The 16,330-nt window shown below is 40.7% G+C and overlaps 1 protein-coding gene across 1 annotated transcript; it reads left to right on the top strand.

Annotated features, from left to right (window-relative positions):
• The first annotated feature begins 2,294 nt into the window (after positions 1-2,294).
• On the top strand, positions 2,295-14,279 carry ntn4 (netrin 4). The gene is made up of 10 exons (XM_026937262.3): positions 2,295-2,817; positions 4,518-4,981; positions 7,794-8,063; positions 10,086-10,212; positions 10,348-10,533; positions 12,586-12,775; positions 12,890-12,957; positions 13,101-13,169; positions 13,398-13,571; positions 13,705-14,279. Exons 1-10 carry the CDS (start codon positions 2,757-2,759, stop codon positions 13,839-13,841), a joined length of 1,746 nt encoding a protein of 581 aa, XP_026793063.3. The 5' UTR covers positions 2,295-2,756; the 3' UTR covers positions 13,842-14,279.
• The last annotated feature ends 2,051 nt before the right edge of the window (positions 14,280-16,330 follow it).

Below are 16,330 nucleotides of genomic sequence, written 5' to 3' on the forward strand. Positions count from 1 at the left end.
TTCACATCACGCAGAGGGAGGAAGCAGCATTAGTTCCTATCCTGCACATCAATATTATGTGCTATATCATTTCATTTTTCATTTTGTTTAATAATAAAATTAACACGTAGTATTGATGTGGTGTTGGCAAGGAAATCATTTGACCAGGAAGCACTGTGAAAACAATACACTTGCTCTTTTATTGGCAAAATACACTTACAAATACAGGCTTATTGGTTTGCCACAGGATATGTGGGAAAACCAGTGGGGGTAATAAATCCCACTAGTCTTCATCAAAATGTTGAACACAAATAAACATCACATAACATGTGGGCACCCCATAAACACACTTCTTTTACAAGAGTAAACACTCATTTGAATAAAACATACCTTAAACATACAAAAAAAAAAAACAAGGATCTCACAGCTAGCACTAGCTCATGGAAGTGCAGCAACACTACAATTTTCTTTTTTGTCCCCCACGCATTTTTCTCCCTAATTTGGTCTTGGCACATTCCAACTCACTAGTCAGCTCTCCCCATCATACAAAAGCTACCAGCCGTGAAGGCTCTGAGACTCATAAAGCCAGCCACTTTTTGAACTACTGCTCGCGTTGTGTCATCCTCTTTCCGCATACATGAGTTCACAGATGCTTACAATTGGCTAGTGTCACTGTGATTGATGGGGACAAGGGACATAGACGGGGAGAGAGAGCACAGACAATTTAGCTCTCTTGGACTCCCAGCCACAGATGGCCACGGCATTGTTGGGATTCAAACTTGCAAATCTCTGAATGATAGGGCAGACACTGCTCTGTTGCACTACATTACAATATTCTTATATAAGCACTGATTGTAAGTATCAATCTACCCTTCACTAGTTAAAATAATGTGTAATTATGTGCAACCTGTTAGCATTAATGTATGCTGTCGAACATGTTGATTTGAGTCTTTTTAATCACCTACAGCAGCTGCTAACACAAATGGCCAACAATGATGAAAAGTATGTCTACTAATTAGATTTCACACAGCCTTCTCATCAGAGTCTGAATGTCATTTCATTTGTGTAAACTGATCGACAAGTATCGTTTCTGAATGAACTGGCTTGTTTGGAAGAGTCTTGATGGAATGAAGGGAATGCAAGTCCTGTCATCTGAAGTCATCAAAAGTTTGTAAAGAATATGGGATTGGCATGTTGCCTGCAGTTTACCTAAGCACCTGACCTTGCAAGAAAATAGCGAGGCATGTCAATGTCAGGTTCATTGTCCAGAAAAATGACTGGAACTCCCCTCCCAATCAAGTGTTGGGTCTTCACAAAAAGAGCTGTATGAGCGGGACAAGTTGTAAATTAAACACAGTGCTGCTGTCCATTGTAAACAAGGCATTGTGTGGGGCCTATCAGATTACTTCAAGTGATGAAAGAGGTAGAGCACTCAACTCTTGTAAAACCTTGAGGAATAAAATCACGATTAATTTAAGAAACAGGACCACGTTTGTAAATCCACATGAACGGATTATGAGCAGAAAGCCTTTCAGCCAGTCCGCATTCCAGACAGCCAATCAGGAAAGGGGCAGTGAACGGCATGGCTTTGATCCACTCACACTACCCACTCAGCTGCTTTCCATGTTTTCTGCTTTCTGCCTCCTTCCAGCCTTTAATCTGACACCAATCAAACCACTTCTGAAACTAAACCACTGCACATGATTAGATTTGGAATTAGGTAGGTTATGAGTATGGTAAATTTGCACTATATGGATGAAATTAACATACTGGGATTATATTGCTACACACAGAATTGTGTTATGCTTTACAATAGCCTGTATTAAGCAAACTGGTTTTTGATGTCATGGTTAATGATGATAATGATAATATATATGAATATGAATTCCTATATGAATGTGACTATTTATTTATTTATTTGGGACAATGGTACAATTTATCAAAAAACTGACAGAAAACCTGAGAAAATCTAGAACACCTGAAAAAAAAATTAATTTGCATGCAAATTTGCTTACTCTAAGGCTCATTTGTATAGGTATTCCAGGATTCAGTTGCATATTGCAGGCTTATGTGTATTAAAGCACAGTACTGCGATAAAGATTAACAAATGATGCATTGTGGTGCCTGATATGTATCCCTCCCTCCCTGTCATATTTGCTGCACGCGCCCTAGAGTGTGTGTGTGTGTGTGTGTGTGCGTGCGTGTGTGTGCATTGCTTGGATGAAACCCAAGTGTGACTCAAGAGTCGAGTTTGTCGGGAATGCTCCTTTAAATCGGAGTCAAAATGTTGGGAGAGGGGGCGGAGCTAAAGTTCAGGCTCCTGTCACTCACCGATATTCCAGAGAATTCAGCTCGAGGATCCAGCAGCGCGAGTCTGAGATGCGATGCGTGTGAAGGAGGGAGCTTCTATCGCGCTTCACTGCCCGCACTCTCTCCCGGCACATACACAGTAGGAGTGTGGCGGAGTGTCCTGGTAAACAGATGGCGGCGTCGCGCGCGATTTGCGCCGCTGCGCAGGTGAGCGCTTTCTGTTCAACACGGAGGCAAAGCAGCGCAGCTCCGAGGCGCTCGCGCACCTGGCCGAGCCACGCTAACGCAGTCATGCTTCTGCTTGCCGCTTGAGAAACGCTGGCGCTACTTGCGGATCCTGCGCCTTGTTTTGGGACAAGAGAATATCCACTCCAGCGCTATTCGAGTCTTCTTAAGAGATTGGAGACGGTTTTGTGTGTGTGTGTGTGTGTGTGTGTGAGAGAGAGAGACATTTTGACTGGGCATCGATGGAGAGGTGGGCGTTGTTTCTCGTGCTCGCGTGCGGCGCTTCTCACTCTGCGCGTTCAGGTCAGTGCACTGCACTGCAGGTGCCATCAAAACAGCACACACACACACACACACACACACACGTTTCGATATATTCGAACTGCCATCGAGTGGGCAGACCAGTAAGAGATTTAGAGAGTTTGGTTTCAAAGAGGTTCCTTTATTGTCATAAAATAATTTAAAATAAATAAATAATAATTGTTAAAAATCTAAATGATATTAAAGTTGGCATCTCCCCCATCTAAATGTGAAGTAAGTTTTCTCTAATAATTTGTATCCCCAATCTTTGCTTTCATGACTGTCACCAACCTCTTTCCTATCCTTTATCCAGAAACCATGGGGGGTGCAATTATATATAAACAGCAGGTAGAGTTATCTTGATTATACCAATACATTTTACAAATTTGAAATATAAAGCAGTTTCAGACTGTATACATTAATCATTTTTATTGCCATGCTATTTATTGTATTATGTTTTTGAAGTGTAGATTTTCAGCTTTAATTCAAGGGGTTTAACAAATTATTGCATTAACCGTTTAGGAATTGGACAATTGACTGTTAAGCAGTTTAATAGCCAGGTGTGGTCTGTTTCCCCATTATTTCATAACAAATTAAGGAGATAAACGGTCCAGTGTTGATTCCAAGTGTTGAATTTATATTCGGTAGCTGTTGAAGGGAACTCTCAAAATGTGGTCCAAAGAGGTGTCAGTGCAAGTGATGGAGGCAATCATTAGGCTGAAAATAAAATAAAAAAAACAAGAAAAAATGGACCTATCAGAGAGATAGCAGAAACTTTAGGAAAAAGGAAAAAAGAAGGAATGCACTGGCAATTTCAGCAACACTAAAAGGCCTGGAAGACCACGGAAGACAACTAAAGTGGATGATCACAGAATGGCTGCCAATGGAACTGGGTCAGTGGTGTTTATCGATGATGTGACTGCTGATAGAAGTTGGAGGATGAAGTGTACAGAGCTATACTTTCTGCTCAGATTCAGTCAAATGCTGCAAAACTGATAGGACAGCACTTCAAAGTGCAGATGGATAATGACCAAAAACATACTGCAGAAGCAACCCAAGAGCTTCTTAAGGAATGGAGTATTCCTAAATGGCTGAGTCAGTCACCTGACCTCAACCCAACTGAGCATGTTTTTCACTTACTAAATACAAAACTGAAGGCTGGAGGAACAGACAAGCAGCAACTGAAGGTGGATGCAGTAAAGCCCTGGCAAAACATCTCAGTGGAGGAAACTCAGCATTTTGATGATGTCCATGGGTTACAGACTTCAGGCAGGTATTGACTGCAAAGGATTTGCATCCACGTACTAAAATGAATTCTTATATTTATAATTGTTAGTTTGTCCAATTACTTTTGAGCCTGTGAAAATGGAGGGACTGTGTAAAAAATGGCTGTAATTCCTAAACGGTTAATGCAATATTTTTGTTAAACCCCTTGAATTAAAGCTGAAAGGCGCACTTCAATCATATCTTGATTGCTTCAAATCAAAAATCAATTGTGGGGGTGTACAGAGGCAAAATTGCAAAAATTGTGTCACTATCCAATTACTTATGAACCTGACTGTATGTTTTTAATCAAGCTATAGTACCAGAGGTCAACTCTTCTTGCCCTTCACACAAACCAAACGCATTCCTCCTAAATTAATCCCTGATTTCATTTGTCATCACATATCAAAATAGCTGTTATTTGTGCATTTGTGTGTTAGGCTGTGAGAACCGTGTATGTAATCCTCGTATGGGCAACCTGGCCACTGGGCGCCCCATGCTCACGGACACGCAGTGCGGCTCCACTACACCAGAGTACTTATGTAGCTATGACGATGGCAGCTGTGTACAGAAGTGTAAAGTGTGTCACCCTCATGCTCACCCACCCACCTCCATGACCGACTCGTCCTTCATACAGCCGCCTACATGGTGGCAGTCAGCCGGAGACGCTATCACTGAAACGTTGCAGTTGGACCTGGAGGTGGAATTTTACTTTACCCATTTGATTATGATCTTCCACTCACCACGCCCTGCAGCCATGACTGTGGAGCGTTCGCGTGATTTCGGGCATACATGGAGTACCCTACACTTATATGCCCGCAACTGCAGCTCCTGGTTTGGACTAAAAGATGGCCATGGATGTACTGAGAAATACTCATCACCAAGGCCATGTAGTGGTGGAGAGGTGAGAGTGTGTGCAAAGATACAAAAAATAGACTCATAATATTCTAATAGTAATGTAATATGTTATAATATAATAAATAATTAAAATCAGTGTTTCCCACAGCAGAGGGGTGAGAAACAGGTGTGTTACTCAGGTTGAACGGACTACCCAGGGCTCATAGAAGCAACATTGGCAAAGGCTAAAGGAATTACTATTGTGTTTATATGCAATAATACATTTAGATTGCAATAATAGTAACTGACTTATTTGCTAGTTATTGATCTGTTTCACCCAACTTGAACACCAGGGCTGGTGAGAATCGCTTGGATAACTTCTTGTGCATGTGTGCACACATGCAAACACCTTTCAACAAAGTCATGTAGTATTTCAAATGATTTTTAAAATTTGCAATAATTTACACTATCGTATAGCTATTTTTTTCCCTTTCTTTTTCTTGCCTCATACACATAAAATCTCATGGAGATTTCTGCTTAGCAGCTTGTGACTATGCTCAAAGCTACATGTTTCCTGGCCTTCAAAGCTGGGGATAGCCTCTTCTCATCTCTTCTACTTAGGTGATGTGTACTCCTCTGAGTATTCCATATCCCCTGGCATCTTTCAAACTACCAGGCCTGTGGCTATGTGCCACTAGCAAGATTGAGTGGTTTTCCCCTCTCTGTACTACACACACTTTATTGCTAAATGAAGTTAAATTTCCAATTAAATTCTGTTAAATTTCCAATTCCAATTAAATTAGCTAATTTCCCATGTCACACAACAGCTACCAATTGGGGAGGGTTAGAGCTAGCACATCCTTCCCCTAAGACACATGAAGTCATACATAAACTCAGAGATACTCATGATTGGCTAGTGTTGCTCTGATTGATAGAGATGAGAATATAAAATTCCTCCCACTAAGAGTGTGCATCTAGCCATAGATGATTTTGGCATCAGTGGCATTCTGCGTCACAATCTCCTGATGATTTACAGCCAGAAACTGTGAGTTCCACTGCTGGATCCCATTCAAAGTTGTTGCTCTAACCCAAGAATCTTGGACAGAGGGGCAATCGAAAAGGTAGATAGTGCATATCAAAACAAGGAGTAAGGTCTACTCAAGTTACATCCTTGTTTAGAAGAAGGATGATTTTTGTCCTGTTATAGATTTATAAGAGTTGGATTGGTTCTTAAAGGCCCTTTCTTTTCATTTGTTAAGGCTGTCAGACATTGTTCAAGCCATGTAAAGACAAGACTTGATTCACGTGGGGGTGGACATGATTGACAGTTATGTCCCCAGTGCTCTAGACCACTGATGCCTTCCAAGGTCATTTAATTCACCTCTACTACTTCTGTACTTCAGCCTCAATTAAGTGGCCTTCTCTCCCTGATGGCCAGTGGCATCAGGATACTGCCATGCTTGGATGACTGGCTCCTATGTGCCTCACCAAGGAGCAGACCACCCTCCTTGCACACATAATATTATTCGGTCTCACAGTGTACTCAGAAGAGAACTCCCATAACACCAAAGCAGGCCACACACATGAGATTCACTGAAAATGCCAGCCTCCCTGTCAACCTAACATGTGGCAGATATTATGATTCAGCCAGGCCACCATGTGTGGTACCAACTCCTGGTGCGGACTGATGACAGCAGCCACAGCGGTAATTCTCCTAGGCTTACAAGACCACAAGAAGTGGGTTATCAGCCTATGGCTGTAAGTGGAACAAATCAGGACCTGAAAGTACACTGTTTTTACAGGCTGAGGAGGACTGTAGTGCCGCAAGTGCACAGTAGGCATGTGACCACCCAGGGTAAGATCAGAGCACATCAGCTGGTTGGACTTGAGGGCAGCCTGTCTGTCCCTCCCAGTTCTTATGGGTTCTGAGACATCACCAAGTGTTGGTTAGCTCAGACATGATGGCAGTCAACTACATCAACCATCAAGATGGCATGGTTAGCCTCACTGAGGGCAACTTTGCTTTTGGGGCTGTACAACAGTGCCTATGGGAGTGGTGTCTACCCAAGCAGATCTGCTGTCTCAAGTGGACGGAGGGTTTTAGCATCCTCATCCTAGTCACCTGTATCTGCCAGTTTGTCCCCTCAGAATGAATTGGCAACTGAGAAATGCAACCCAGATTTTCTGTAAATGGTGTTTGCCCCATCAGCTGCATCCAGTGCATTGCCTGATTCCCAGAATACTAACTTTTCTCCAAAGACTGCTAGACAGCAGCAAGTCCCCATATTAACTGAAGGCATATGTGGCAGCCTTCACTGGCTCCACCATGGCATCATGGATGGCATCTCTCGGGGGCTCATAAACATATTGCAGTCTTTCTGAAAGGTGTGAGACCCCTCCATCCACCAGTTTCCCTAACAGGTTTTGCAAGATGCTGAACTGACGTGGGTGTCTCTGAAAACTGCCTTTTTTGTCAGAAAGAGTGGGAGAATTGTATGCTCTGGCAATAAGCCTGCATTGCATGCGCTGGTGTCATATTATGTCTCAAGATGCATACACACAAGAAGGTGACCAGGTGATTCTCACTTCCTCTGGTGGTTATCTAGGGTGCATGGTTATTATCCATAGTATTTAAGTTGTTTATATATTTAAGGTTGGTTATCTCTTTGTACATATTGTTTAATTTGGACAAGTCTAATATCATATTGGTAAAAAAAAAAATACTGCCTATTAGTCATAACAGTAGTAGTAATAATGGCACAAAGTGCGATAAAAGGACTGCCAGTTGTATTCACATGGTGACACACCAACTGGTAAACTTTGACTAGCTTCTAATTTTCATAGATGTTTATGCTGTGTGTATGTATGCGTCTTTCCAGGTTATATATCGTGCTCTCTCTCCCTGGGGCATAGTAGAACCCTACAGCTCAGAGGCTCGTGCCCAACTTGGCATCACCAACCTCCGAGTACGCCTGCTGCAGCCCCAGCCATGCCCATGTCAACTCAAAGAGAGTAATACCAGCCTCCGCAGTGTCCCCTATGCCATCTCGGACTTCATCCTGAAGGGAGCCTGCTTGTGCCATGGCCATTCTGATCAGTGTGTGCCAGCCACTGGCTCCCTGGCCACACACAATGGTGGACACCATGTGGTAAGTGGAGACCCAAGTGGAGGTCTTTCGATAGTGTATGGATACTTGTATGTTGTTTTGTCTTTATACAAAACAAAATGCTAAATAAAAAAGCCAGTCACGTCACGAGTGACATTCTGCAAATTATTGTTAAGCCTCAGAAAGACACAGATAGACTTGTTAGATTTTTAACTGAAAGAATCGTTGCCCTGACTTGATTTTAGGCATTTGGGTGTTCATTTAAACAAAGGTCAGGCATGAATTGATCTTTTACTATCGCAATTGGCAAGGTAAGCCAACTTCAGGACGCAGTTCAGCAGTTCAGCAATGCCAAAAACAATTGAGCATTGTATAAGGAAATTGTAAGTGTCTGCTCAGGAATGACTAACCTGTTACAGGGATTTCTCATGGTTATATAAATGTCTGCTTGCCTAACTTAATATATTTTTCTAGTCTTATTTCTCCCTCCTTACTTGTTATACAGCATTCCCCTATTCTGTGGTACCATTACTGAAAACCCAAACTCTTAATAGCAAGGCCAAGATCTGGAAAGAGATATGAAAGTCTGACAGGAAGGAGGGAAGGAACAGTGGGAGTGATACACAGAGGAAAACATGTAGAGAGAAGGGCCTCATTGCATGCCACTTTCTCTAATCCACTTTTTATTGTTTGCCTTTTGTAATCAGACAGCAACAACAAATAGTTAAACAAACACTGTGCTCAGGGAGGGTCAAACTTTGATCTAAAAGTGCAGACCAAATACACATACACTCTCTAGACCAACCCAAACACAAAGGCGTGCATTCACTCCCGTTGAAGATATCCAGGCACAGATACATACACTGCTTGATTATCAGCATTTTTATACACGAGGTCTGCACACTTTACAGGAATGTTTTTATTTGCAGAGCAAGTAGTGCTTGTAAATTATAATAATAATAAACACACAAAAGTTATTTGAACCCTGTCTAGCTACTCTCATTCTTTCTTTATTCTCTTGCTTGCCCATTTTGTTTTGTTTGGTCTGTGTATTCTTGCTTGTATCTGTTTGGGAACAGGGCAGTGGAGATATCAGTCTGTCTCCCACAGATGATGGATAGACAAGACAAAGCCATAAAGCAACATAATGCAGTGAGCATGAAGTTGGGAATTGAAGTGAGGTTATGTGCAGGTCATGGCTTTGTATGTGTTACTTCAGTGGTGCTCATTGAAGAGTTGGGTATCATCAAGTGGAACATTTACAAACACAGACGGATGTTTGAGACTGGAGAAAGACAAGGTGTGTTCAGGTTAGTGGGGTGAACTGCCACTTTCACACAAAGTGGCCGAAGTTGGGTAATTTTGTCTCATAGCTCTTTGGCAAGATTATCTTGTATTCATAAAATAAATCTTTTAAATAAGCTTTAAAGAAGGGATTCTGTGAACTTGTTTCAGTACAGTGACTATATCTTCTGAAAAAGCCATTGTGTCTTTATGCTGAAAATGTTATTTTCCTGTCGGAAACCTGTGCACAGCAGTGCCACCTTCAAGATTCTGAGTCTTGTGTCCAGATAAGTGTAAAAGGGAGCATCGAAGGCTGAGTCCTTGACAATATGGGTCACTTGGCAGTGGAAATACCAACAAAATGTGGGATCACAGATTTGTTACCATATCGTGCTGTACCGCAGTCTCAGCTGGAAAAGTAGATAAGAGTGCATATTTGGCCCTGAGAGTAATGCATGGTCTGTTTTTACATATGCAGTTGTTTAATTATCACATTCTTCTCAGTGTGGTTATACACTTCTCAATTAACCCTGACCCTCCCTGGTTTGTTAGCTGTTGTAGTTAATGGGCTGGGAATAGGCATTGACTAAATTAGGAGAACAATTTTAGAAATAGGGAAAAAAAAAAACAAAAAGTAACTCACATATTTGGTTATTTGCTCCATATCAAGATGATTATTCCAATATCAGAGACATGTTTTCATCTCACAAAACAGAGAGGGCTGCTCCTAGATTGGTGTGAAATCGATTCATTTGACTGTTTTATGTCTCTCCTCTTCAGGTGCATGGCAAATGTGTGTGTCGGCATCACACAGCAGGTGATCACTGTGAGAAATGTGATCGTCTCTATAATGACCGACCATGGAGACCAGCAAGTGGCCTAACTGGAGAAGCTCACCAGTGTGCTAGTAAGTGCTCTTTCTGTCTGTCTGCCTGCCTGCATTTCTGTCCTCTCTCTCTAAATTAGCATCCTCAAGTACAATTCAGCGGTGATGACGTGTCTGTGTGTGTCTGTGTCTGCGCATGTGTGTGCGCACTTCAAGAGTGCAAGTGTAATGGACATGCAGAGAGTTGCCACTTTGACATAAGTGTGTGGCTGCGTTCTGGTCAGAGAAGTGGAGGTGTGTGTCACTGCTTGCACAATACAACAGGTCGACACTGTGAGCAGTGCCAGATTGGCTTTTACAGACATCCAGAGAGACTACTGACCGCTGCCAACTCCTGTACAGGTAAGACAACACCTCACCTCAAAACAAACACACACACTTTCATAAGTCATTGACTTAAATGTGAGTTATGAGACAATGGCTGTCAGGGTGTGGAGAACTTTATAGAAAAGGTTCTTTTAGTTAATAAGTACAGAATGTGATGCTGGAGAGTGTTGATCTCAGATTTTAAGAAGCCAGTTAAATGGTTTAAAGGAAATCATTTTTCTTCTCTACAGTTGATCTCCCTTTTCTTTGTCACGCTGTGCTGCCTGAGTGTGTGTGTATGTATGTGTGCACACTTTGTGTTCAAATATTTATTTATGAACCACAGCCAGGAGAATGTCAGAGTTCAGGAACTATGTACTTTTGAAAATACATTAATTCACACATGTGCCTGCGCGCACAGACACACACGCAAACACACGGGGGCTGTTTGGCATAGAGCACTATTCCAGCTCGGAATGCTGATGGCTCTTATAACGAGTTGAGACATGCAGAATAACAAGATCTCAGTGGGATTTTAGCTGTTAATGTGTGTGTGTGTGTGTGTGTGTGTGCGTGTGCGTAGCAGACAGATTAATCATCACATACACTGACATACTACTGTTGTGATACCTCACCTCATAGCCAAGGCATCAGTATCATGTTTTTTTTTGGGCGTGTTCATGTAGCAGCCTCTTAAACGCACGTATGGAACCAGACTTCCTGTCATGATGAGTATGAGCAACACTTTTTAAATTTTTTATACCACATGTTTTTAAATTTTTTATACCACATCTTTTTTGCACTCTACCTCTACTTCTATCGTAAAGCTTGGGCTCAAAACCTTTTTACTTTTAATGGTCTTTTCTCATATACTTCTCAACTTGCTCAGTCTTTAGAAAAGAATTTTCCTGATGAAAGAAGAACAGCTGCATTTCTCGAACAAATGAAATGATATGGAAGTTTATACAATCATTAAATAATAGACATAATAATTACCAAAACTATTAAATATTTGAGCACCAAACCAGACTCATCACCCACCAGACTATGAACTACTGCATGATGTCTGTTTAAACGGAAAAAAATAGCAAAATTAATAAATCGTAAACTAAGTAATAGAGCCCCTGATGACACTGAGTTTTTAAAACCACTCCTGGATGATGGACCATTCTTAGCATAGCACTGATGTGTGTGTTGCATTGGTATCAGGTATGGCAGTGTTGCTGAACCTCTAAGGTAGATGTACTTGATAAAATAGCAAATAGGTGCAGGTTAAGGACAGTTGTACCTAATAAACTGTCAACTCAGTATTTACCCACCTAAAACAGTTCACTTTCATATTGGATTAGTTCCAGTTCCAGTTCCTTTTTTTTTTTTTTTTTTTTTTTTTTAAGAAGTGTTGTAGAAAGGCAGTTTTAGACGTATGGAACACTGCATGTTTAAATGGTATTCGTGGAAGATTATAGGTTTTAGAAAAGTTTATAATATGGAAACAATGGTGTTAAATGATCTGTACTTATGGACGTACTGTAAGTGCTGTTGAATTTGTAGATCACAATTTAATTTTTAATAAAATGTGATCTTGTCTCAAAAATACATTATATTATTAATGGTGTTCCAAAAGAATATGTACTTGATCTGCTTATGTTTTCCTTTCATATTGCTATTAGGTCACAGTATCATGAGCAATGGGGCTCAAATTCCATAGCTATGCAGATGATACCAGTGTAGGGAGTCAAACTGTAAACTGTCTGTCCAGCACTGTCGATTAATAATTTGCTGAAATAAAAAAATAATAATAACGGTCAGATTTTTCCAATGTGCTAGTAGATAAATCACTGCTTTTACTGGCAAATCTGGCTCTAGATATTACACGATTTTTACAGTAGCCACTGAGTTTTTAATCTCCATGATAAGCTTTCCAAGAAACTAACTCATGCTTTTATATATTCTCACATAGACTATATTGCACTTTTTATTGGACTATGTAAAAAAATATTGAAACTGCACTCTTTTAGGTATCACACTTAATTATGTTTGTGTAAAGGCATGTGCATGAATATATTTTTCTCATTTGTGCAACCACAGCTTGTTTGTGCAACCGTGTTGGAACTGAGAGTTGTAACTCTGCTAATGGGTACTGTATCTGCAAGCCTGGTGTGGCCAGCCCACTGTGTGACAAGTGTATGCTGGGATACTGGGGTTTCAGTGAGTATGGCTGCAGACCTTGCCACTGTGCAGGCGACTGTGATCCATACACTGGAGACTGCATGACGGGGTTAGTCTGTGTGTTTGTGTGTATTTATGAACAGAAACCCATCGAATACCAAGAGTGTTATATAACATAATAATGATAATAATGTGTATAAAGTGTCTGTGTGTGTGTGTGCAGGTCAGATCCTGATCACAACACCACCTTATTTCGAGCAGAAGAACTTTTTTCTGCCCTGAACTTTCAAGGTATAAGCTCTCCTATGTCTCTGGAGTTGACTGTTGGCTTGGATAAGATATGTGCTACTTGAATGTCATGTGTGCTTTTATATTGCCTTGACAGCAGAAATAAACTGACAGACAATACGATAACGGGTGTTTTTTCTGTGCAGAGAAATGTGTCTGCAAACAGCCGTCCCTTAGGAACAGAAAAGTCTTCTGCATTATGAAATATTCCTATGGTAAGTAGCATAGACATAAACACACATGTACGCCTTGAGGATATTCCAAGACTGTCATTGTATATGAGTGTATGAGAATTTGGGAATTTAGAATTTAAGGCTTAGGTTGGATAGTGGTAGACTCCAGCTGCACAGTTCTATTGTTTACCGTGTTCGTGTGCATGTGAAGAAAACTAAGGTTCTCTCTTACTTTCATACCAGCATATTTGTGTGTGTATGTGTGTATAGTTCTAAAGGTAAGAGTGCTGGCAGCACATGATAAGGGCTCTCATGCCGAGGTGGATGTTAAAGTTCTGAAGGTGCTGTGGAGCAGCTCCACCCTCAGGCTCATGCAAAGAACTGTCACTCTGTATCCAGAGTCCTGGACCACTCGAGGCTGTACCTGCCCTGTACTGTACCCAGGTGAGAAACTACACACACACACACATTACAAAAGTGAAAATTGTGATAATATGATAAGATAATCATGTAATGAAATGAGAATATTCTGTTTTACTAAATTAGAATGGTCAACATTCTATCTGTGTTCCTCTAGGGGAGGAATATCTTGTTGCTGGGCACCATGATGTGAGGAAAGATCGTCTTCTAGTCAACATGAAGAGTTTAGTGAAGCCATGGAGACCCAATCACAGTCGTCGAGTGCTACAGCTCCTTAAAACTAAATGCACCTGAGTTAGTTAGCAAGTACGCAAGAGAAAATGAAAGAGAGAGGAGGGGGGTGTCGGATGTGGTCAAATTCAGCCAAAATTATTGTGAATTTACACAATGTCTTTTGCAACTGTGTGTCACTGAATGTGTGTGAGAGATGAGGTCAGTTATGAATGTCTGTTGTACAGAATGTATATTCATTGAATGTACATATTATAATGTATGAAATTTTTGTATCTTTTGGAGCCTGTACATACAATGCCATTTGTATATAATGTCTCAATGACAATATGCTCATAAAATGCAATAGAAAATGGTTTAGGACTGACAAAGAAAAAACATAACTGGCATTTTTTTGGATAACTGGCATTATTTCTTCTAGGACCCTGCTTTCAGGAAAATACCAACTTTGATGAAACTACTTGGAGACAATGCTTTTAAATAAATTACTACAGTTGGAAATTTGGGTGTATGTTTCTATTCATGCCCATCTCTTCTGCATCACTAGATATTACCAGTCTTATTAAATGAGTACTCACTTTCTATTTTAATCTCAATCCACTGTGTCTACAGCATATGTGTGATTACTTCAGATTACTTCAAAATGTTGTCCTGTACTGAGAAAAGAACAGAAAACCTCTACATAAACCGCTCATAATGGCAACCTGAGGGCATTTGCTGAAATAAGATTTTAAACTATACAGCTGCATAATACATTCAAAAGTACAGCCATTATCCTGTAATAATAAAGGTCTTAGGAAGAGACAGCCATAAGAGAGTATCTCACCAAAAGTAGTTTTAAGGTGAAAAATAACTGAGGCCATTGTAATTTGAGAAACAGCTCATGACAACAGTCACAATAGCAACAGAAAGATTTGAGGAGAACCAGAGCTTGTCAGTTTAATATTGCTGTGCATGAAATCGCAGAACATTTTGTAATTCGACTTGGAAACATGACGGACAGGGATGTTTTGGCATTGACATGCCATCTAGGGAAAGCTGCATTTAATCCTCCAGGTATACACAAGATAGGCTGTCAAATACACTATACGGCCAAAAGTTTGTGGAAACCTGACCATCGCGCTTATATGTGCTCGTTGAACATCTCATTCCAGATTTAGTCCCCATTTTCTGTTATAATAAGCTCCACTCTTCTGGGAAGGCTTTCCACTAGATTTTGGAGCGTGACTGTTGGGATTTGTGTTCATTCAGCTACAAAAGCATTAGTGAGGTCAGGCACTGATTTTGGGTGAGGAGGCCTGGGGTGCAGTCAGTGTTCCAGTTCATCCCAAAGGTGTTCAGTGGGGTTGAGGTCATGGCTCTGTGCAGGACACTCGAGTTCTTCCACTCCAGCCTTAACGCACCTTGTCTTCAGGGAGCTCGCTTTGTGCACAGGGGCATTGTCAGGTTTAAGCCTCTTAGTTCCAGTGAAGAGAACTTGTAATGCTACAGCATACAAAGACATTCTATACAACAGTTTGGGGAAGAACCACATATGGGTGTGATGGTCAGGTGTCCACAAACTTTTGGCCATATAGTGTATGTGAATAATGCTTCTGCACACACATGCAAAGTCAGGTGTCAAGTATAAACCAGGCTCTGTTTCACATCAGGCTGAATCACACGACTCTGGCTTGGATTATTTTCCTATAACAACACAAAACTTCCGACTAAACTGGTAAATCAGTGCAATGAATACACCTCTGGTTTTTAGGCACTTACACCAGGGGTTCCCCAACTTTTTGGGCAAACAACCCCAACTGGACATTATTAAATTTCTGTAACCCCAAAACCTGAACTCCCTACATTTTTTAAATTTTCAGATGTATGATTTAGAACTACTGTAACATTTGAACTTTTTATGTTAGTAACATATGTATAACATAAGTCACAGCTCTGTCCAAGTCTTATGACCCAATCACACTGACTGCATTACTGAGAAATACTACACACAGTAGGCTATACATTTAGGGGACCTACATTTATAATCTAAGTCCCCTGAAAGTGTTGAAATGAACCAAGCCATCAAGTGACGTTTCAGATTCCATGTCCATAAACGTTTTTAGTTTAGGTGGCAAGACCTTTATTATAATTTTGAAACTATTTCACAGCTCCACACTGGGATTAATCAGGTTTACTTAGAAATCTTAAGTGCTGAAACAGGTCCAGAGGCTTAAAAGTACATGCATAACACTTCAGGTGTGTGTATATTAATGATTCAGGATACGCCTTCGCATGTAGGCATGTTAGCCACTTATCGTTATCTGGAATCTAGCAGAAAAGTAGCTAGCAATCTAGCAATACAGCTATCTACCAATACAAAAAAATTAACTTTGCACAACTGTACAGCCAAATCAATTAAGCTATACACAAAATTACTGCTCTTTTAATTAACTCTTACATAGATTTTAGCTTGTTAGAATTCTTTACATTTAGCTAGCTTAACTTGTGTGAGGCAGGACTGGAACTTGCTAGCCCGCTAGCTCTAGTTCCCTAGTTTGCTAATTTCTGAG

This window comes from Pangasianodon hypophthalmus, chromosome 4, assembly GCF_027358585.1.
Source record: "Pangasianodon hypophthalmus isolate fPanHyp1 chromosome 4, fPanHyp1.pri, whole genome shotgun sequence".
NCBI lineage: Eukaryota > Metazoa > Chordata > Actinopteri > Siluriformes > Pangasiidae > Pangasianodon > Pangasianodon hypophthalmus.